Here is a 21,911-nt window from a genome sequence, read left to right as displayed (position 1 = left end):
CGGAATTTCTCTTTTTCAACCAATTGATGTACCTTGCCTCCAACGCTTTTCCATGTCTTTTACAAAACCCTTACAGAGATCTGGATCTTCCCCGGCTCATGACAAGGTGAGGCCATGATCTGCCAGCAGTCCTGGGAGCTGCTTCAGCTGACAGCTTAGAGCAGCCCATGGGCACTCCTCTGCAACCCTCCACAACAAGGTCATTTGGGGTGGAGGTTGTCCTCTACCCTTTCCATCCCTTAAGGCAAAGATTTTAAATTAACAAGTAAATCAGAAAACAGGCTTATTCTTGTCATAAAGAAATTCCATTTGCTACAATATTTTCTTAATATGTGCACAATTTTATAATAAAGGTACTGGGCTTCCATTCTCTACTGATAAGTTTCATTCAGTGGACAGAGCTAAGTCTTGAAGAGAAGAATTGACCAGAAGAAAGACTCTCCAAATATGATAAAACTGATGATAAGAGAAGGAGTTAACAATAATGCAACTTTTTTATTGCTAAAGTTCAATACTAAAGTCTCTAATCGTAGACTAACTAATCCTACATTTTTAACAAATAATCATCTCCTTATTACTAACTTGAAGAAACCTAAAAAGCTAATCATCTTTTAAAATAAAACAGCTGGAGCTCATAGATGATCCTTTGCTGAAGCAGAAGACTGGTGCCAGGACTCCAGGACTTGCTGCTTGCCAAATTCAGATACTCATTGCTGAATGTGGGACAGCTTTTTGTGGAGCTACTGCTCCTGTGGCACCTGCTCTTCATCTCGGAGTAGCTGGGGCTACCCTATGAAGGAGAAATCAAAAGAAAATCAGTGCATGCCAACATTTCTGCAGAGTTTAGAATTTCCTGACCTTTCCTACAAAATAGCCTTGAGGCACACTCAGCTAGTCCAGTCTGGCTTTATTCATGTAAAACAGAAAATATACACTGAGTTTATCTTTTGAGCTATTTTTCTCTGTGAGCACCACTCTTGAGGGAACATGGCAAACTGAGGCAGTTATAATGCAGACCAAAAAACAAACTCTAGACAAGTCAGAAACTACAACAACAAAAACCCAAAGCGCGTCAGCTCCTCAGGAGGGCAAAACTCATTAATGCTCAAAGCCACCGATGGGAGTCAAACCTTCTTCATTCCCTTCTCCCTCAAATCAACAGGTGTGAGGTTTATCAAGCTCATGATACAAATCCAAGATGAAGTGGCAATGAGAATAATAGATGCCACTTCCCAGCACTCTCACACCAATGCTTCTGCTCCTCTAGGCCTTAAGGTCTGGTTCTTATTGGATGAAAAAAACTCCCTCCACATCAGGCAGTTTTTCCTTCAATTCCTTCAAACCACCCTGAGATTAATATTTACAAGCAGTAAATTGCTAACAAGTTGAAATTCAGTAGCAGGACAGACAACAACTTGTGCCAAGGATGCATGCCAGGCCTGATACACCTCAGTAGTATGCAGGATAGTTTTGAAAAGAAAACCACAGATGCCTTTCCACATTTTGGGTGGTCCCAGAGCAATGTGAGCCGGGGCCCTGCCGCGCCTGCTCCAAAGGCCGCAGCTGCCCCAGAGCCCCAGAGCTGCAGGAGGCCTGGCTGCCCCTGCCAACACCACTGCCCTGACACAAACTGTGAGCAATTTCCAGGGCTTTAGACCACACACACACTTCTCCCTCCCCTCCTGCAAATGCCATGAGGGGATGCAGCAGCACTGCTGCAGCTGAGCCTGTGCAGCTGCACTGCAGGAAGGGAGGGCCCGTCCGGGCCTCACCCACCTCGGTGTTCATCTCTGCACTTCCCCCCACCTGGCCCATCTCCTCCTTTACCTTTCTAGCTCCCTAGTTCACATTTACTTGTAAACAACATCTGTAGTATTAACTCTGAAATATGGTCTTGGTTGCACCAAAATTTGGGCAGAGGCTTCTCTTAATAATCAAATTTTACTCCATCATTGTCCACTCTGGAGTTGGGAAAAGCAGCACATTAATACCTTCATTGAAATCCAAGGGACACTACTGCTTCAGCCTCCCCAGCTCTCTTCACATCTTTTTGGACATGCTAGTCCTCTACACAACTGCTGGCATTCTAGAACTCCAACATTTGTCTTTTTCTTGAACCTAAAGGGTGCAGGGGAAATGGAGCCCAGACTTGGAGACAGGGTGCTGGCTTTGACATCCCATTCTACAGGGATGGCTTTGACATCCCCATAGAATGGAATGTTAAAGCCAGCACCCAGGAAGAAGAGTGGCCACCAGCTGCTGCCTGGATGTAACTGGGCTACTGCTCAGTTCTCTGCTTCTTGCTCCTGACAGGACTGATAAAGCCAGAAGCCCAAGGCCGTATCTGCAACAACAACAAAATAATTCATTCTTCTATGATCACAATCAGGTTTTGCTCTCCATTCTAAAAAAGCAGCATCTGTGAATTGGCAAAGTTTTAAAATGCACTATTTTTAATTAAAAATAACTGTCAAACCTGGAAGACCTGCAGGTAAATATCTGCTCTTCTGCATTCCTACTTTCTCATCTTAGCACTTAGCAAGACCTTCTCCAAGTCTACTGCTAAAAGGCTTTGGGAAGTAGACGCTCCCTTCAGCAGCTCCAGCAAAGCTTCCCCAAAATGGGGATGCCAGGTAACTTTTGTCTAGGTCCCAATTACTGCTTGCACACACCAGGAAAAGACTCAGCTTTTGCTATCAAACACCCACATAATTTATTACAGAGGAACCTGGCTGTTTTGGAGTTTTATGCATTAAAAACAAGATTAATGCTTCACTATTACAACCCATGAGTACAGGATGTTGTGGTTGGTTGTGAATTCTCATCAGGATGAACACAGACACCAGTCACATGTCCAGAAACTCTTGTGCATTTAGGTACAGCTGTCTTAAATCCAGCAGGCTCACCCACTCCGCAGACTCAAAAGCTGTTGGCTAACAAGCCTTTAAACTTGTACAAGAGAGTTTCACAAGTGGTTACCAAGGAGCCCTTGCTGTTGCTCAGGGCCCTTCAGTCATCTCTCAGCTCCTCCCAAGGAGCTTCTCAAAGGTGCTGCCTCACGAGCCACAACACACGGCCACAAGCTCCCCACAGGCACAGCAAACCTCAGGGCCGGGGATGGAGTAGAACAGGACAGCCGTGCTGTGCCCAGGCAGAGGGAGGGAGGAGAGAAATTAAGGCAGAGGAGGGAGTGAGGGAATAGCACCATTCTGTAGGTGCTGTGTTTTGTCCAGCCATGTGGATAGTGCAGAGCTGGGGTCAACAATGAGAGTGACAGAGAGACAGAGGGAGAAGATAGCAAGAGGGTTCCATCTGCCCCAGCCTGGTGCAGCCTCTTATGCACAGGAGATTTCTCATGCAGTTCTGTCACACAAGCAGAGCCAGCCATTTGAGCCCTTCTCCAGGGAATGAGTTGAGGGTGGGGACTGAGCTCAAGTCTCCAGGCAGAGCAGAAAGTTGGATCAGGACAATGCTGCTCCACCCCTGCTGGATCCTCTCTTCTTATCATAACCTTGAGGTCACAGCAGTGTGTGGCAAAACATGCCTAGGCCTGATCCTGCACATTCCCATCACAGCTTCTACATCACCAGCAAGTCTGCTAAAATTTACTATACAATGCAGAATATTAAAAATGCACAAAATACCTGAGCAGGTCTTGCTGGAGCATCTGTCTCAGAAGGCCTTGGAGACGTTGCTTGGCTGCTGCTGGTGGGGTTCTGAGATGGAGCTGATTTTCTGTATGGATGGTCCAAGAGTTCATGTTACAAAGCCTAAATATCAACTGTCATAGTTCTTTCCTTGCAGGGAAAACAGACCTTCAGTGTCAGGACTCAAGGAAAAAACATGAAGCAGAGTTGAGGGAACTTTAGGCAGGACATCAGGAAAACATTCATGGCCCAGAGGGTGCTTGAGCACTGCAACAGGCTCCCCAGGCCAGTGGTCACTGCAGCAAGGGCTCAAGAACAGTTTGGACAACTCTCTTGGGCACAGGGTGTGATTCTCGTGGTGTCTGTGCAGGGCCAGGAGTTGGATTCCATGACCCTGATGGGCCTCTGCTGGTGCAGCATATTCTAAGAATCTAGGCTTCATTTCCCAGGGCTTTTTTTCTAAAAAGGCTCTTTTCCTTCCCCAAGAGACTGAACTTACCTAGAAAGTATTGACTTCAAACTCTTTCTTTCGATTTTACTGTAGCCAGGCCAATCACTCTGAAGGGTTTGAAACAGATGTTCCTTCAGACTAAAGGAATTCTCCTTTGCATTCACGTTGGCTACCTACAGGCAGACGTTTAGGAAAACAAATCTTCATTATACCTATATGCAAACTATAGAAATCTAAAGGAGCTACTTCAGCTGGGATGGCAGAACATGGCTCTCATTATGTTGTGAATGTCTGCAGCGTGAAAAAGCCCTGCCACTACCCTGGGCAAACACAGCAACAAACTTTGCAGGTTCAGGGAATGAGTTCTTAAAAGTCACTGTGGGATCAACTAAAACTGTATCGACGTTGAATTTGAGTCCTTTGCCTAGGCTCCAAAACTATTTTCTTAGCTAAAGAGGAAATAATCCAATTTAATATAATAATGCTTGCATAATTCAGCAACAGCACCATTCAGGTGCATGGGGAATATTTAAAAAGGAAAGAAGGAGCTACTGCATCTTTCCATGGGTGTGCCTCTGATGAAAGCCTATCAGAAAGAAATACCAGTGGAACTTACCTTGAAGGAGTATTGGGAAAGTCTCTAATTTGAACAGGTGAGGAAGTAGTAAAATTATGAACAGCAGAACAGCATGATGGAAGAATTGGTGGTACAAGCTCCATGATCTCACCTGCTGAAGGATCTTTCCAAGGGAATCCTTGTCCTTTGGCCTGACTCCATCTCTCTGCAGCCGAGCAAGTAACTCTGGCTCCTTGTAATCCCTCAGAGCAAGCAGATGAATCACCCTGTCCCTGTAGGGTCGGCCGTAAACAGCAGCGCAGCCGCTCCAGTCGATGTCTGCAAGTCTCATAGGCACCATCCTCTTCTTCTCAGGCACAGGACCTGGATTGTTTTGTTGGGCTCCTCTGACCTCTTCTTCTTCTCCTAAAGTGAGGGAAAACCAGAAACAGAGAGTTCAAATTGCAGGTTTGCAGAAGGCAAGGTAGTTGATTCCAAAGGATGCACCAAGAATGTTGAACCTCCATTGGCTGGGCATTTACAAATATAAAAGAATCCAAATAGTAAAGCATTAAAAAGAAACAGTTAGTAAAATGCCTGGTAAAGGAGTGATACTGGATGGGAGGTTTTAATGAAAACTTCTTTTTATGCATGGTGCTTTTATATGATTTCCCCAGTTTGTAAGCTCAAGCGTTGGCTATGTCAAGAATGGCATGGACAGTGGGAATATGTGCACTCTCAGCAAGTTTGCCAGCACCAGAGGCATGGGATGCCATCCACAGGGACCAGGACAAGCTTGGGAATTGGGGCCCTGGGAACCTCATTGGTTTCAACTAGGCCAAGTGCAAAGTGCTGCATCTCTGGGGTTGGGACATGCCCTGGCACCGAGGCACGCCTGGGGATGAAGGTGGGGAGGACTTGGAGGTGCTGGTGGATGAGAGGCTGGATATGGGCATAAAAACATATAGATATTCAGTAAAAAAATGAAATGGAAGCATATCTGAAAGGAGTCCATCAGTTTAATACCCTTTGCACTTGGATTGTGTGACTCCTTTTCTGCCTGGGTCCTGAGCTCTCTGCTCTTCTCTTTGGCTTTGAGCATGGCAAGCATTTCATAAAAATCCAAAGGATGGGATTTTTTTACCCTCTCTCATTCTGTTTACTCACCTTTGGACTTGGGAGTCTTCCCCTGCACCCTGGCAGACACTGGGAATCCAGAATGTGTCAGAACCTTATTTTTCAGTTGTACTTCGGTGGAAGCGGAAATGGATCTGACACTTGGAGACATGTTCAAAATTGAACAGGATGTGGAAGGCAGGTCCAAGAAAGAAGGAGAGTGGCCACCAGCTGCTGGCTGGACATCACTGGGCTCTTGGTCAATCCTCTGCTTCTTGCCCATCACAGGACTGAGAAAGTCAGAATCCAGAGGCCGTTTCTGCAAAGATGATCCCGATTAGTTTTCCTCCCATTCTGAACAAACAGCATTTCTGAACTGGCGATGGTTGAAAACACACCTTTCTTACCTAAAACAGCCTTTCAAACAAGGAGTGCTGCAGCTAAATATGTTCTCTATTTCATCCCTACTTTCTCACCCCAGTATTCAGCAAGTCTTTCTCCTAGTCTGTAGCTCAAAGGCTTTGGGACAAAGACACTCCCTTCAGCACCTCTATCAAAGGCTTCCCCAAAATGGGGAGCTCAGGTTGGTTTTATCTTGCTCCCTGTTTCTCCTTAGACACACCAGGAAAACACTCAGCTCTTGCTGTCACACACCCACATGATTCCCTAAAGCAGCCCCAAGGAGCCACCGGTGTGGTGCCGATCACAGCGTGTCCAAAGCAGACATGATAACAACAGAGGGAAGGCCCAGTCTGGCTGCAGGTCTCATTCCTGCTGTTCTCCAGAGGAAACCCTGGATCACAGCCTCTTCACTACCGAGCAAACACTGCTCCTATCCGTGCACATCAGCAGCTCAGAACAGGAGTGCCAGACACAGCTCTGTGCCTGCCTGCTGACAGAAATCCTGTGGGCAAGGAGGCAGGACTTAAGAGGATGCTGGGCCCTGCAACATTTCCTACTGTGGCTGGGAAAAGAGTAGGGAAAAACAGAGCTGTGTCCTCCCTCCTCTATTTAAAGAGTATTTTTAATCTTTAGGAAACTAACCTTTTCATGCAATGTTTTCCAAGATTCTTTCAAAAAGACCACGCTCTGATTTTAAGCCTAACAAGTCCGAGCTATTCCATGATGATTCAGAGTTCCCTCCTCTCACATGGGATAGTCTGAATCAAAATGGGAGCCTAAATGCTGCTTAGGACAGAAAAACAAGTTTCCTACAAATGCCTTACTACTGGAATTTGTCCTTATTCTAGACTTCCCTTAGATTTCTCTTCAAACAGTAGCACTGGCATGACCGTGCATGTTTTAAGTACTATAACTGCCATATCATCAAGAACCCTGCACAGACACAGCCAGGTACCAGAAACATGTCCACATCTTGTCCTTAGCAGAGTTTCCTACGCACCATGAGAAACAAGTCATGTGTGCAAGCTTGTTGCAGGCTTTGACATTGCAACCATCTGGAAAACTATACAGGAATCCCATTGGAAGTACACGCCTCAGGTTCATACAATATAAAGAGAGCACTACTGCTTCATATCACAGCTTGGACACCAGGAGCAAGTGGGATAAAACATCATTCATAGTAGAGAATGTTTAAAAAATTCACAAAATACCTGAGCAGTTCTGGGTGGAGTATCTCCTTCAGAAGGTCCCAGAGATGGTGACTGGCTGGTGCTGGTGGAATTCTGAGATGGAGTTGGTTTTCTGTAAGGATGGTCCAACATTTCAGGTTACAAAGCAAAACTATCAACAGTTATCGTTCTTTTCTCACAGGGAAAACAGACCTTCATTTCCCAGAGGGTTTTTTGAAATGGTTGTTGTCCTGACTGAACTTACTGAGAAAGGGTCACCTCCAATGTCTGTCTATCTCTTTCAGTGTAGCCAGGCCAATCTTCCTGGATGTCTTTAAAGAAATGTTCCTTCAGGCTGAAAGAATTCTCATTTGCATCCAGGTTGGCTACCTAAGGACAGACATTTAAAACATAAATGTTCATTTCACCTAAAGGCAGACTATAGATGTCAAACTGATACTGCAAAGCTAAAGCAAAGGTGAAAAGAAATCATGCACCAGTTTTCCTGGACTTTTGTTCAATGTGAAGAACAATGCAGCTGACATGTAAGAGGTAACAATATTAAAGAGGTGTGGTCCATTTGGGCTCTAGAAATTGGGAGGTAAATAAATGCCAAAGTGCTGCAAGCATGGAGGAAATGGATGCTATGAAAACCTCTCCCTGCAGCAGGGATCCAGGTTTTTTGGTCTTTAACACAGCTTTGAGAGTCAAAGTCCCCTATGCCACAGCTCTCAATCTTCACCATTTGAAATACAAGGAGAGGCCAGGCTTTTCCTTTCTGTTTCCTTATCTTTTGAGTAAGACCTGAAGAACATCATCTCCATGGGCAAATCCATATTTTTCCACCCTCAGGAACACATTGGCTACCCTCTTGTTTCACCCAGCTGCATTGCCATGGCAGAGCACAGCCTGGGCCTCTAACGGGGCATGCTTTCACCATCCCATGAAGCTCCACAGGATGCTGGCATTTGTCTCTGCAAACAGGACTGCTTTTCTTTCTCAAGTGCTTGCTCAGAGGAAACTACAGGTTCCTATGGAACACTTGTGGGAGATAACCTACCTAGAGCTACACTTCAACAGCTAAAAAGTAACCAAGATACCCAGAATCAGGAATTTACTTCTTAAAAGCACAACTAAGTCTGTGTTGGAAGAGAAGGAAGGCTGTGAGTGTAAGAGCTCAGCAAATTCACCCTACTGGTTTTTCATCTATACCCAAAAACAATGCCACCTGCTGCGAAGTTAAGAAAAATGTGAATAATAGTTTTCAGGATGAAGTGCTGTTCACACAGCCCTTTCAGAATGCAAACCAGTACCTTGAGGCAGTTCACACTGCAAACATGAAACTACTCCTTCAAAATCTCCTTAAACATTGACAAGAAGAAAAGGGAAAGGAGATTTTTCCACCTCTTACCTTCTAAGGAGCTGAGCTTTGAAATCCTATAATCCCTTCTTTCATAGCTAAAAAGGAAATATTGCTGCATGATATGCTATTTAATGATAGCATAATTCAGTAACAGCCTACATGGACGGGGAATATGGAAAAGGAAGGAAACAGCCACTGAATCCTCCCATAAATTTGAATTGTAGGAATGATAAAGAAATACCAGTGGAACTAAACAAACACCTGGAAAAGTTACTGAATAATAATAGGTGCCAAGGAATTTGAAGACTTGATACACAGGACAACAAAGAACCCCTGTGCTCAAAGTTGGGAACCATCTCTATCATGGAGGATTTTCCTGGAACACCCTCCCCTGGAAAGCAATCCCCACAGATCCCAGCAGCAGTCAAGTACCATCGAGTGGCCACCAAATCCCTTCAAGTGAAATACTGCCCTAGGCAGCTACCAAAATTCTCTCCTCTGAAACTTGTCCCAGGATTTTAAGGACCTCAACTAAGTGTTTCATCCAGTTGAGACTTTCACCCTCTGAAGTTCCTCCATGAAGCAGTTAAAGAGTCCAAGGAAAAGAGAGAGGATTACAAAAAGGCACGAGAAGCAAGCATGTTACAAAGAATTTATCATTGCCAGCCATTCTAGAAAAACAACAATGCCTCCCAAGTTTGGAAGGTTTCTTTCTTTCCTCACATGGGCTTGCCATTGGGGGGAACTGGGTAAAGCTGATGGAAAAATCTAAACCAGGAGCATTTCCCAAGCCTCTCATTAGTTTCTAATTGAAACCCTGAAGTAAGACAGCTGAGAGTTAGCATTGCTGGCAGCGACTCCAGGATCTCACCTCCTGAAGGATCTTTCCAAGAGATTCCTTGTCCTTTTGCACAACTCCCTCTCTTTCTAAGTGGGAAAGTAGCTCTGGCTTCTTGTAATTCTTGAGAGCCAGTAAATGAATCACCCTGTCTCTGATGGGTCGTTGGGAAACAGTCCTGGAAAGTCTCTGGAAGAATTTGGCAGGGTTCGTGGGCATCGTTCTCTTCCTCTCAGGCACAAGATCTGGAGAGCTGCATGGGGCTCTCCTGAGCTCTGGTATTTTCACTTCAGTAAAGGAAAAACAGAAAAAGAGTTGTCAAATGGGGGGTTGGGAGAAGGCAAGGAAGTTGATTCAAAAGGATGTACCGAGACTGCTGAAATTCTGTTTGTTCAGCATTGATAGATCAGTAAGAATCCAAACAGTAAAGCATTGGGAAGAAACAATCCTTAAAAATACCTGGTAAACGAATGATATTGGAGGGATGGTATTAATGAAAAATTACTTTTATGCATGGTGCTTTTGTATGATTTTCCCAGTTTGTAAGCTCAAGCAGTGAGCTATGTCAGGAATGGCATGGACAGTTGGATTAAATGCAAGCTTGGCAAGTTTGCCAACACCAGAGGCATGGGATGCCATCCAGAAGGACCAGGACAAGCTTGGGAAGTGGGGCCCTGGGAACCTCCTGCGATTCAACAAAGCCAAGTGCAAAGTGCTGCATCTTTGGGGTTGGGACATGCCCTGGCACTGAGACACGCTTGGGGATGAAGGTGGGGAGGACTTGCAGGTGCTGGTGGATGAGAGGCCAGGCATGAGCTGGCACCGTGTGCCGGCAGCCCAGAAAGGCAACCGTGTGCTGGGCTGCACCAGGGGAAGCGTGGCCAGCAGGTCGAGGGAGGGGATATGACACACCAGGCACTGCTTTGAAACCAGGAACTCGTGCTTGGTGTCTGATGGAGACTCTCTGAGTCCTGGTGAGACATCCGGGAGCTTTGTCTCTCCCATCACACACACACAGACTGACCTTTCTTTACACGCTCCTTCAATCTTTCAATGTAGGTCAAACTTTTAATGCCTTTCTCCACTTCCTGTTCTTTGGACCATGCCTCTCTGATATGTGCCTGCAAACCTAATGACACAAACATCACACACTTCAATTACTTAGAACAAGGTAAACATGCCAGTTATTGAGTGGGGGCACTGCTGGTGTTTTGAGAAGCTCAATCCGATGTAGGTACAGAGACTTCCCACAGCATTCAAGCAAAAGACCTCCCAAAATGATACCCCTGAATGACTTCTAATGAAAATTACCTGAAACCATAACCAAGCATCAGGATGAAAAGTAGGTAAGAGTTCTTCACCACAGGGTAGTCAGGCATTGGGACAGGCTCCCTTAGTGGGCTCAGGGCACCAAGTCCAGCAGAGCTCATGAAGCATTTGGACAAGGTCCACAGGTACCTGGTGGGATTCTTGGGGACAGAGCTGCACTTGCATGTCCTTGTGGATCCCTTCCAAATCACATATTCTCTGATTCTGTGACAAACACCAGTCCCAAACTGATACTGCATGGAGCACGTTGCAAAGGCACGCTCTACCCTATCAGCAACCAGAGCTGTCTCACCTGAGATTCTCTGTGCCAGCCCAAAGTAGAAGTGGCCCCAAGTTCCACAATCGTCTCACTACTGCCAGTCCTCAGACCCCAGTTACTGAATGTTAAATATTCCCTTAGGATTTATGTAGACCACCACCAAGAATCACACAAATCTTCATTCACATGTGAAACAGAATGTCCTGAATGAGGAATTCAGAAGTTTAGCGTTGTCTCTCCAAAAAGCCACCAAGGGTGCTGCCTTAAAATGCTCTGCACTAGGCTAAGGCAGAGCAAGAGCTGCATGTGCAGGGGCAGAGATGTCCCTGCAGGCAGGTGACTGCAGCCACAGCCAGGTGAGAGCCTGTTTTTCTCAGGGCAGCTGGCTGTACCTGGCTCAGCTCACTGCTGCAGGCAGCACCACGGAGTGCCTGCAAGGGGAATGTGCACCTGGTGTCTGCCTGGAGCCAGGCTCCTTGGGGAAACAGCACTCAGAACAGGTTAACAACAAATGGCAGCCCCTAAGCACATTGTGCTTTGTGGGAAGTGATGGAATCCACTGGGAAGATGACACCAATGCCTTCCTTCCAATTTCCTTGAAAAGAACCCAACACAGTAATATGATAACAGTGACTTATTAATGACCAAGACCAAAAAAATTAAATAAAGCATGGTTCTCCACAATGACTTTATGGAAATTCTCCATGCGACTTCCTCTCAGTCATTTTTTCTTTCAATTTGCAATTAATTCTTATGGATAGGCACAATGCCTAGGTACTCCAAAATCTAATTGTAAATCAAAAACATTAGCTACCAAAACTGTGAATTTAAGTGCATAAGGTGGTCCAAATCTTGACCTCCATGCTCCAAATTCCAGCCCATCAAGGAGTATGGGAACAAGGAAGGACTGGCAGGCTTTCTCAGGGGAAAACAAACCAGTGCCTGAATGAACTGACAAGAGACTGCAAGGCTGACCTGAGGCCAAACCACCTCCAGCTGAGAGCTCTGAACACAAGAGATTCCCTCTCCCAAAAATATGCTGCAAAAATGAATTGCCAAGGTGAAAATCTTACAGACATTGAGCAAAATATGAAAGGCAACCATACCTCCAAGTGGGTTATACAATTTGACATCCTGCACACTTCCATTGTGCGACACCTCGCTGGCATTTGGCTAAAAGGAAGAAGAAATTTTCTGTAAAATCTTCAGCCTACTCTCCATCACTGCTGATTAACTAAGCCCTTCATTTTAAACAAGAGCTGCACTTGCAAAGGTTTGCTGTTCCATCACTCAAAAGGGCTGCTTTGACACAGTTCTCCCTCTGAAAGCAACCAGCTACAAAAGTGCCCTGAGAGAGCGACCCTCACTTAGCCTCTAATGCAGCCAAGCCTTCAAGTAGCAGGTCATCCTTTCCCAATTGCTGGAATTTATAGGCACAGGCTTCCCCTGAAATCAAGTGCCTGAGTACAGTTGAACTGGTCAGTGCTCAGCTAACAATCCAGGTGAGAGTGGTTCACAAAAAGATTAAGAATTCAGAGCAGGACCCAACACTGGGATTTATCTGGCACTATGGAAGTACATCGTAGAGTCAGCTCCAAGAAGAATTTCATCTGCATGAGGTGAATTTCGACTCTCAAGAGGCATGAAAACCCTTTCTCTTTTCCTCAGCTCTAGATGCAATTCTTCATAGATGTGAAGAGGAAAGAGTTTCTCCTCGGTAAGTCAGATATACCAAATTTGGGTTACTTGGCTGATCTCATAATTTAGTACAGAAAGTGTCACATTCCAGTAGAACTTAAAAATCTCTAAAATGTTTTTCAGCCTAAGTACATTTTTTAACAAAAACAACTACTGCCATCCAACTGCTTCATTCTGAAGGCACAATTGGCTGAGATAAAATCTAAAAAGGTATGATAAATGGACTGGAAAATGTGGACTAATTAGCATGAGAAAGGAGACATCAATCCCAAATAGAGGATAGCATATTACTTAGTGGAATTGTACTTTAGAACCAATTAAGGTTAATTTCTATGTTTGCTAAAACTGTATCAAAGAGTGGAAAAGCTTTGAAAATGATGTGCATGTGGCTGGAGTTCTCCACTAGGCATCACAGCTGGGAATATACTAATACATCCTCCTAATACTAGAAAATACTGTCAGAGAGTTTCCTTTACCCTGACATGTTCGGTGAGTGCAGTACAACGTGGAACAAGGAGAAATCCATGCATTTTGGCCAAGAGCCATGCCCAGGCATGAATTTCCCAAGTGTCCCAGCATGGAGAACATGTGACTTTCACTGGCACCTCCTCAGTGTCATCACTGAGTGCCACATCCACCAGAGAACCTCCCACATCCACTGGCACCTCCTGTGTGTCATCCCTGTGAGTGGTTCCCACCCGGGCAGCTGCCTCCAAGGGGCCCTGGAGCAGCCGTGGGGCCCCAGCCCTGCCCAACAGGTCCCGCGGGCTCAGCAGCACCTGACACCAACACCATGGCCAAGCCCCCACCCGCTGCCAGCCCGCAGAGCCCCACAGCTGCCCCTCACCTCTTGGTCCTGGGGCCTCTGGGTCACCCTGACGGGCACGGCAGTGCTGCTGGGGGCCCTGCGGGACGCAGCGCGCGCTGGGGCCCTGCGGAACACACTGGATCCTGCCCAGGCCCGCAGCTCCACCATCCCGCTCTGCCTCGGCTGCTCCCGCTGCCACAGACACTGATCCTGCTGCAAAGGCTGCAAAATGCAAAATCCTTCTTAGCAAAATGTGTTCCTGGATGTTTGGCCTTGGTGGCTTTCAAGGCTCATCAAGAAGAAGGGAGATCACCCCCATGAAACAAGAAGCAGCCACCAAGCTCAAAGGGATGGCCCGGCCTTTGAAAGGCAGGTTACTTGTTGGCTCAATTGCCTTGGTGAGGTGCAGGGCTTGACAGCCTTCAGTGACCTCGACACAGGGGAGGTTAGCAAGGCTTGGGAAGAACGATGCACCTCTGATGGTGGACACAAAGAATGCAGGATTTATGGGCACAAGGACATTTGGCAGAACCCCCGAGAAAAGGAACAAACTGATGAAGCCAACACAGCAACTGTGCTGCATCAGCTGTGACAGGGTAAAAGGCCATTCCAGCAGGAGCAGACCATGGCCACCCACTCCAGAAACCTCACTGTGAATAAGGGGGAGACTGAGCATGCAGACTATTGACCATGAGAAGTGAGAGGAAATTACCCAACAGCAGACATAATACTAATTATGAAAAGAACTAGGAGACTTGCAGTCAATGAACACTAATTCCTTTCTTTGCTCAATTGTATAAATACTAAGACACTCTGGTTCTTGTGGTGCTGGCTTTGTGAATTTGCCCCTGAGCCCCCCCTTTCTGCCCAGAGCTGTAAATAATTACCTCCACTCAGTGTGTGGATCGGCCTCTTGAACAACGAGTGCTGGAACCACCAAAGCTGGAACAACACTCGCTGTCCCTCTGACACCTCCGCTCTGGCTGCAGCCGCCGAAGGGTCTGAGCGGTCCTGCCGTGTGCCGGTGACAATGGCCACGTGTCCTTGGAAACGGGGAGTTCCATGTTCCAGGCTGGGCGGGATGTCACTGAGGAGCGGGACGTGTCACAGTCGGGGCAGAGGGAATTCACAATGGGCACAGGTGGGGAATGCCCTGCCTGGCCCATGACTGACTCAGCTCATTTCCAAGTGCAGAAAGGGGCACTCCACCAACCCCAGGTGCTGCAGCTGTGCAAACCAGGCCTAGTGAAGGGTTTCTGCTCTAACGTGCTGCACTTGGCTCTCTCGGAGGCGAAGGAGCAGCTTAACACCTCTCACCAGGGCAGCAAGGTGCAGCCCTCCCAGCACTGGGCACTCCTGTCCTGGGCCCTTCAGTCTGTGAGGCTTCCAGCACGTACACGGTCACTCAAACATCATCTCTTTGACAAAATCCCCCGACCTTTCCTCATCCCAGTCCCCTAAAAGGAAACAAGCCAGCAGCATGCCCAGGCCCCCACAGCCTCTGCAGGAGGAGCTGACATGGAAAGGCCAGTGCTGGCCCCGAGCAAAATTCTAGGCTGACATTTGTGCTGACTGCAAGTGGCCATTGAAGTTATTGACACATGTAGAAAAACATTTTATATTCAATTTATGATGGTTTTATTGTCATTTCCCCCATACCCAAGATTAGTCCAGATTTCAGTCAGCTGGCACCAAAAATAAGTGCTAGCCATAAGTTGTCCAGGCATTACAGGGAGAAATAATAAAGCATGTAGGTTAAAATGTGTTGAATATTACCATCCAAAGTTCATTTTCAATGATATCTTGTGTTAGTTTTGAAGTCCATGTCTATATCTACCCATGTCTCATCTCCTGGCTGCCACACTCACAAGGACAGTGTAGTCTGGGGACACAAAGGGAGGAATCAATTTGTCAAACACCAGAGCCCAGATCTGTAAAAGAACTGCGTGCCTTTTTGGGAATGACTGGTTTGTGTTGATTATGGAGCCCCAGTTAGGGACTGTTGGAAAAGTCTTTGTATGAACCATGAAAGGAATCCATGGAGGTTGTTACACTGGACTCGAATGTCCAACAGCCTTTCCATACCTTTTAAAGGTTATTGATGACAACCCCTGCTCTGGAGTTACCAGATTTGATGGAACCCTTTGCACTGTTCATCCATGAGTGCCTTTGCCCTGCACAGTAGCCCCATATTTAGCTCAAAGAATGGGAACGAAGGAAGAAACCCTGTGGTATTTTGGGCGTATTTCTCAAAAAATAACTAAAAAATGTACTGAAGGCATGGTCAGTGCACCTCAGAGCAGGAACCACCATGGTCCTGATTGATAGAATATACTTGAAAATAAATGGGAAAGAAAAGTGATAGTTTATGTGCCCAACATGGTTATGTCTGGTTCAGCACAAAAAGGAGGTCACTGGTTATCCCTGAACAGAAACTGAAAGTAACAGGTGGTACTCCTGGAACAAAACACGTGGTGCTAAAGACAGCTACTGCCTTGAGCCCTGAGTAAAGGTTACAAATTGCTGGATTTGTTACAAGAATGCTGGTTGATTTGATATCCAGCAATCTGGCATATCATCAGTCAGAAAAAGGAGTGTAAGAATGGGAGAAGACTAGAAGTCCCCACTCTAGGTGGGACTGGCTTTCCTCATGGCTACCAGACCTTTAAAGGCTTACAGAAGTATTTCTAACCCGTGCTGGAATTGTGACTGTTTGCATTTTTTTCTGTGTGATAATTCATTGTATTTCAGCTTTCATGAGATGGTTTGCAAATATTTGTAATAACAAACATTCTTATCCTAGAAAAGAAAATTAGTTTTAGAAGTGAGACTTCCAAGACAAATCTTGAAAGGATCTCTGTGAGGGATTGTTGCAAATAGCTTATGAGGGAGGAGTGGGTAGTGGAACACTGAAAGCTCTGAAACCCTCTATGTCCCAAGCCAAGCCAGAACAACACAGTTTCTTCAAGAACACATTCTGCTGCTCAGACAACCAAGATGAAAATGACTACTATATGGAAGACCACAATGAAAAGTCAACAAAAGGCCAAAAGCTCAGTGAACACCCAGGGTCTCTAAAGATCCCCAGTAGACCCTCAGAAACTAACTGTGCAGACTCAAGCAATTTATACATATTTAATGATTTCTGAGAAACGGAATGCCTGTGTGCTGCATACTGCAGTAAAGCACAGCAAGCTCACCCCAAAGTGTGCGTGTCCCCGCGGTGCCTGTGCGCCAGCAGCAGGTGTCACTTGGGGTCTGCCCGGTATCTGCGTCTCTCTGCTCCCCCAGGGTTTCCCTGGCTCAGGAGATCCCCCGTTCTCCACGCTTGACTGCTCCACTCTTGGCTGTGCCTCTCAGAAACAGGGCTCCTGTTGCATGAGTGAATGCCTTGAGAGCCAGCCCCTCAAACACTTTCTTTGTCCTTGCTGCACATGTGCCTAGAGCAACATGTGGGTCACCTTCCTGCCACTTCAGCATGTGCAGAACTGCACTTAAGTGCCACTTCTGTTCAAAGTTTTCTGGAGGCAAAAAGGGAGCTGGGGCGGGGCAGAGGGGCTGATGTCAGTAAGTGAGAGGTTGTCCTCAAGTCCCTTTTGCCGGGGCAGATGCCACGGGGGTCTGTCACCCAGAGCAAGAGCCAGGACCCGCAGGAAGGATCCTGTGTCCTGGATCCGGCCAGGAGGGTGATCTTTGCAGCAGCTCGGAGGAGCACGGCCAGGACCTTGGGGTAACTGGATACCACCTGCCACGTGGCAGGGGCAAATGGAAGGGTTTGTTCTTCCTCCACCTGTGTGCTGCAAGTCACGGGCTGTGCCAAGTTCTGTGTGGAGAACGATCACGTGTGACTCGTTCGCCTCTTGTATGCTCTCCTTTTAGTGTTGTTATTACCGTTTGTGTTCTTTTTTCACTGCTCTTTCTAGTAAATTGTTCTTATCTCAACCCGTGATCTTTACCTATTTGTGCTCTTCTCTCCATCCTGCCACAGGGAAAGTGGTGGGGAAGTCAGTGAGGGGCACGTGCTCTGAGGGGTATCAGTGTGAGCACTCAACTGGGGAATACCATTCCTACACTGCAACAATGTGGAAAACTCAGTTTCCTAAGGTACTTTCCTTGGCTAGTCCTACAGGAAAATCAGCCTGCTGAAAAGCAACTGCTGTCATTGAACTGAAAGCCTGCTAGGTAACACTTGTTTTAAACTACAGATTTAATAAAGTTACACAAGCAGCAAAAATTAAATATTGCCAAACCGTCTTTATAATAACATTTTAAATTATTTTAAAATCCAAGATGGGAGAAACTCCTGTGAACTTTTTCCAATCCCACAGTGGCAAAGAATACAAAGAAAGTAAAGCAAATTACAACTGAATATTTTCAGCCCCTAAAAAAAAAGTTAAGCAAAATAGCAGAAAGAGTTACATTTGAGCTGCATTTCCAAAGCAGATGGTTGACTTTAATGCTTAAGGCTACAGAAGAGGAAATGAGAGAATCTGTGTGTTGAAAAAAAACAACCTGTAATGGAACTGTGCAAATGCATTCTCTTCCTCCCTGAAATGAAAATTCTCATATTCAAAATATCATTAAAAGTTGAGGCCAAAATTTCAAGTGACTTGATGTCAATGAGCTGTGTTAAATCTTTGAAGAGAGCATTGCTGGTCTGGCTTCACAGGCACCTGAATGAATGATGAACAGAAGATCTGTACATTCCAAATTATACTTTCTTGGATAAGCCAGATTTTCCAAAGATTCAACAAACAGATTTGGGTTTGGTTTATTTTCTCCCACTAAAAAGAGCTAAAAGAGTTCATGCACTCGCTTAGTCAGGTCAAGGTTCTGAAGGTCACTCGGCCAGTATTGAGGTCACAGACAGCGGATTCCAGAAAGATGTCCTTGATTTTCAGACTTTTCACAGACAAAATACCAAGAAAGAAAAAATTGAAATCAATTGAATTCAGACACTGCTTTGCTCCCCATGAAACCACAAGCCCACACTTTACTCTTCTCATTAATACAAACACAGAAACACCGGCAGCCTTGGTTGGCAGAGGATGGAAAACTGTCATTTCCAGACACTCACTGAGAGCAGGCAATGTGAAAGCCCCGCCCTGGGTTTCACAGCCACTCCCCTCATGTGCCCATCCCTGCAGGGCAGGCCCAGCATCAGGACGAGCTGTGGAAAGAGCTGGTGACAGTGGCAGGTCCCTGTGCCCAGGGCAGAAGGCACAGCACCTCTGCTCCTGGCTGGAACAGGGGCCACTTGCCCAGCTAGACCTGGTGTCCCAAAAAGAGGAGGGGCCCTGGCCCCAGGGCTCTCCCCAGCCCTGCAAGAGGCCAAGCCACCAGCAGCTCTAGCAGGGCTCTTGCAACTCTTTACTCAAGGAAAAGGAAATCAATTGGTATTTCCCTCACACACTCCCTAGACACTGGTTTCTCTCCCTCCTAATGCCCTTCCCCTTCCCCTTGTGCCCCCCGTGGGTGACACTCCTGTGCTGGGGGCACAGCCAAGGGCCCCTGCAGTCGAGGGCCATGGCAGCAGTGCTGCCTCTTCCACAGGAAATCCTGCTGCAGCTGCCACACCTGCAGCATATCAGATGCCAAAGGCAGAGCGGGCAGCAGGAGCATCTGCTCTCTCACAGGACCATGCCCTCAATATTCCTATCCAAACATCTGGATACACAGTGACTCCACAGCCCGAGGTAATCCAATCGGGGGCACTCCCCTCTGATGTTCCAGCCCAGAAGGTAAAACTAATTTCAGTCACCCGAGCTTTGGAATTGAGTAGAGGAAAATGAGTTAACATTTGAACTGATTCATAATATACCTTTGGAGTGCTACGTGCACATGGGATTTCTGGAAAGAAAGGGACCTTTTGACCTCTCAAGGCACATCAATCAAAAATGGAAAAGAAATATTGGGCACACTTGAAAGTATCCAGAAACCAGAGGAAGTTGCCATCAGGCATTGCAGAGCACACCAAGTGGCTAAGACCAAACTGGAATTGGGGAAACATTTAGCCAACGAGGCTGCAGAAAAAGACATGTTAGAAAACAAAGCTTTATCTTTAATACCCTTGCCAGAGATACCTCTCCAACTAGAAAAAACAGAGTATAATGCTAGGGACTGTCAATTAACTGCAACTGTAGAATTGTGATTTGATCCACAGGGTTAGACAGTTATCCCAACTGGGCAAAGAATAGTCCCAGAATCACTCCTGTGTGAAAAAATGGATTGCAAACACAAAGCCACTCATTGGAGTACTAAAAAACTTTGGAAACATTTGCAAAAATCTGTAACTGGGTGTGAAATGGCTCAGATTGTACAATCAAGACTCCAAAAGTGTATAGTTTGTAAAAGAGACAACTGTAGCACAGCTCACAATGTAGTGCTAAGAGCCATAAAATCTGAAGGTGTTCCAAGGGAATAGTGCCTGATGGATTTCACTCAATTTCCCAGAAAATGGGGGTATCAATCCCTCCTACATCTGGTGGATACCTTTGCCGGGTGGCCAGAAGACTTCCCTTGTCTTACCAACCAGTCTAGGGAAGTGGCTAAAATACTGTTGAATCAAATAATACCTAGATTTGGGGTACCTTTGGGAATGTCATCAGATAGAGGTTCCCACTTTCTTGCAGAAGAGGTACAAGAGATTAGGAAAGCCTTGGGAATAGCTTGGGATCTTTGTGCTCCTTATAGGCCCCATGCTAGCGACAAAGGAGAGAGAATGAATTATACAATCCAATTGAACTTGGGTAAAATACGTCAGGAAACCTCCTTGACATGGTTCCAAGCCTTACCCGTGGCTCTGCTTTGAATTAGGATTCAGACATGGGGCACCAGCAAAATCTGGCCCTGTAAGCTGCTGTATGGTTGACCCTACCAAGTACCACACATTTCAGGAAACACACACATATAAGGAGAGGTTGATTTGAATAATTACCTCATTTCTCTTAGCAAAACTTTACAGGACTTACAGCAAGCAGTGGCGATCTCCAGACCAACAGGACTGGACATACCAGTGCACAAGTTCCACCCAAGAGCTTGGGTGTACTTGAAAGGCTGGGGAAGCTGTTCTGCTACAGCCAAAGCAGGGCCTTCTCAACTTCTGTAGACAATATTGCTGCATTGAAATGGATAGGATAAAATCGTGGATACATTATTCCAGAATCAAAAGAGCCAAAGCCTCTTAGCTCAAGACAACATTTCCTTGGGATTTGAAGAAATCTGGGCCAAGCTTACTTCATGGTTACCCAGCTGGACTTGGTTAAAACATCGGTCTGTAGCTGTTGTAGTGCCTTATCCTGTAAGATGAAATTATAGCTATTAAGAAACTAGTTCCCATAATGAACTTTGTCTCAAGAAAAGGGGGCACATGATAAGGACCATAGGACAGAGCAGCACAGCCTTGAAGAAGTGGATGAAGGATGTAACTTCTTTGGCACGTAGAAGTCATGAAAAACACAAGCAGGATGCCAGCTCATTTCTGCAAGGCTGACAAAGCAGAAGTTGCTGTGCAAAAAATGATACTGTGCTTAGTGCAAAGTGGGGGTGAGGAACAGCCACCTAAAAAGGACATCGGATGTTGAAGACAGACCCCAAAGAATCATGTGAGGACTATTGAGGCGGCTTCCAGCCGGGCTGTGCCCGGTGGGCTGCCTTGGCCAGGATAGCTCAGTGGTGCTCAGCACAGCGTCCGAGTTCCCAAGCAGCTGCCAGCCGCAGGCAACCTAAGCAAGCTCAAGTGATATCAGCTCTTAGTGATTATCAGCTCTTTGTGATTTCAGCTCTTTAGCCTGCTGGTGCCACAGCAGACACTGGGAGAGAGAGGGGAAGCGCTGTGTGATGTTCCAAAGAATTCTTTATTGGTGTCTTCTATGAAGGTTCTCAGTGACAGCTCTTCTACTAGACCAGGCAGAAGTTGGGGTTTATATACCTTACAGGGGTTTTGGAAATTGTCCAATAGTAAGGGTCAAGGGAAAGTGACCTATGGGCTTACAGAGAGATAAGCAGGGTCCGAAAGGCAGAAGAGAGGGGCTGCTAAGGCTCAGTCATCATGTCCTGGCCTTTCCTAGCTCAGGCTTGTGGCCTCCAAGGAAGCCTTGCAGGCCCTGGACCTGCTGTGGTGGTTCAATAACGTGACATGAGGGAGTTCCCCCAGGGCAACTGGGATGCCTGAAAGAAGTGAACAGCCTCACCACAGCCTGGCATGCTCAGCTGCTTTTCCTTCTGATCCTCCTGGGGAGGCTCTGACATTTCCTCTTCCCTGCTGGAAGTGTAG

At 46.3% G+C, this 21,911-nt stretch overlaps 1 protein-coding gene across 1 annotated transcript; it reads right to left on the bottom strand.

The window, feature by feature from the left end:
- Nucleotides 1-213: 213 nt before the first annotated feature.
- LOC135278332 (RNA polymerase II elongation factor ELL2-like) lies at nucleotides 214-13,702 on the bottom strand. The gene is made up of 11 exons (XM_064384885.1): nucleotides 13,676-13,702; nucleotides 12,237-12,303; nucleotides 10,567-10,671; nucleotides 9,576-9,829; nucleotides 7,607-7,731; nucleotides 7,384-7,474; nucleotides 5,822-6,089; nucleotides 4,827-5,080; nucleotides 4,147-4,271; nucleotides 3,645-3,735; nucleotides 214-790 (listed from the first exon to the last, which is right to left on the bottom strand). The coding sequence occupies exons 4-11, from the start codon at nucleotides 9,759-9,761 to the stop codon at nucleotides 605-607; spliced, it is 1,326 nt and encodes a 441-aa protein (XP_064240955.1). The 5' UTR covers nucleotides 9,762-9,829; nucleotides 10,567-10,671; nucleotides 12,237-12,303; nucleotides 13,676-13,702; the 3' UTR covers nucleotides 214-604.
- Nucleotides 13,703-21,911: the final 8,209 nt, after the last annotated feature.

The sequence above is a fragment of the Passer domesticus genome, chromosome 11 (assembly GCF_036417665.1).
Source record: "Passer domesticus isolate bPasDom1 chromosome 11, bPasDom1.hap1, whole genome shotgun sequence".
Lineage (NCBI taxonomy): Eukaryota > Metazoa > Chordata > Aves > Passeriformes > Passeridae > Passer > Passer domesticus.
This window is presented reverse-complemented; position numbering and strand designations above follow the sequence as displayed.

Coding starts and splice junctions, on each gene's coding strand:
- LOC135278332 (XM_064384885.1), bottom strand. CDS start 9,761: ATGCCCACGAACCCTGCCAAATTCTTCCAGAGACTTTCCAGGACTGTT. Junction 7,475..7,606: donor TTGGAGGTGACCCTTTCTCA/GTAAGTTCAGTC, acceptor CCATCCTTACAG/AAAACCAACTCCATCTCAGA. Junction 5,081..5,821: donor GAAGACTCCCAAGTCCAAAG/GTGAGTAAACAG, acceptor CCCTCACTTTAG/GAGAAGAAGAAGAGGTCAGA.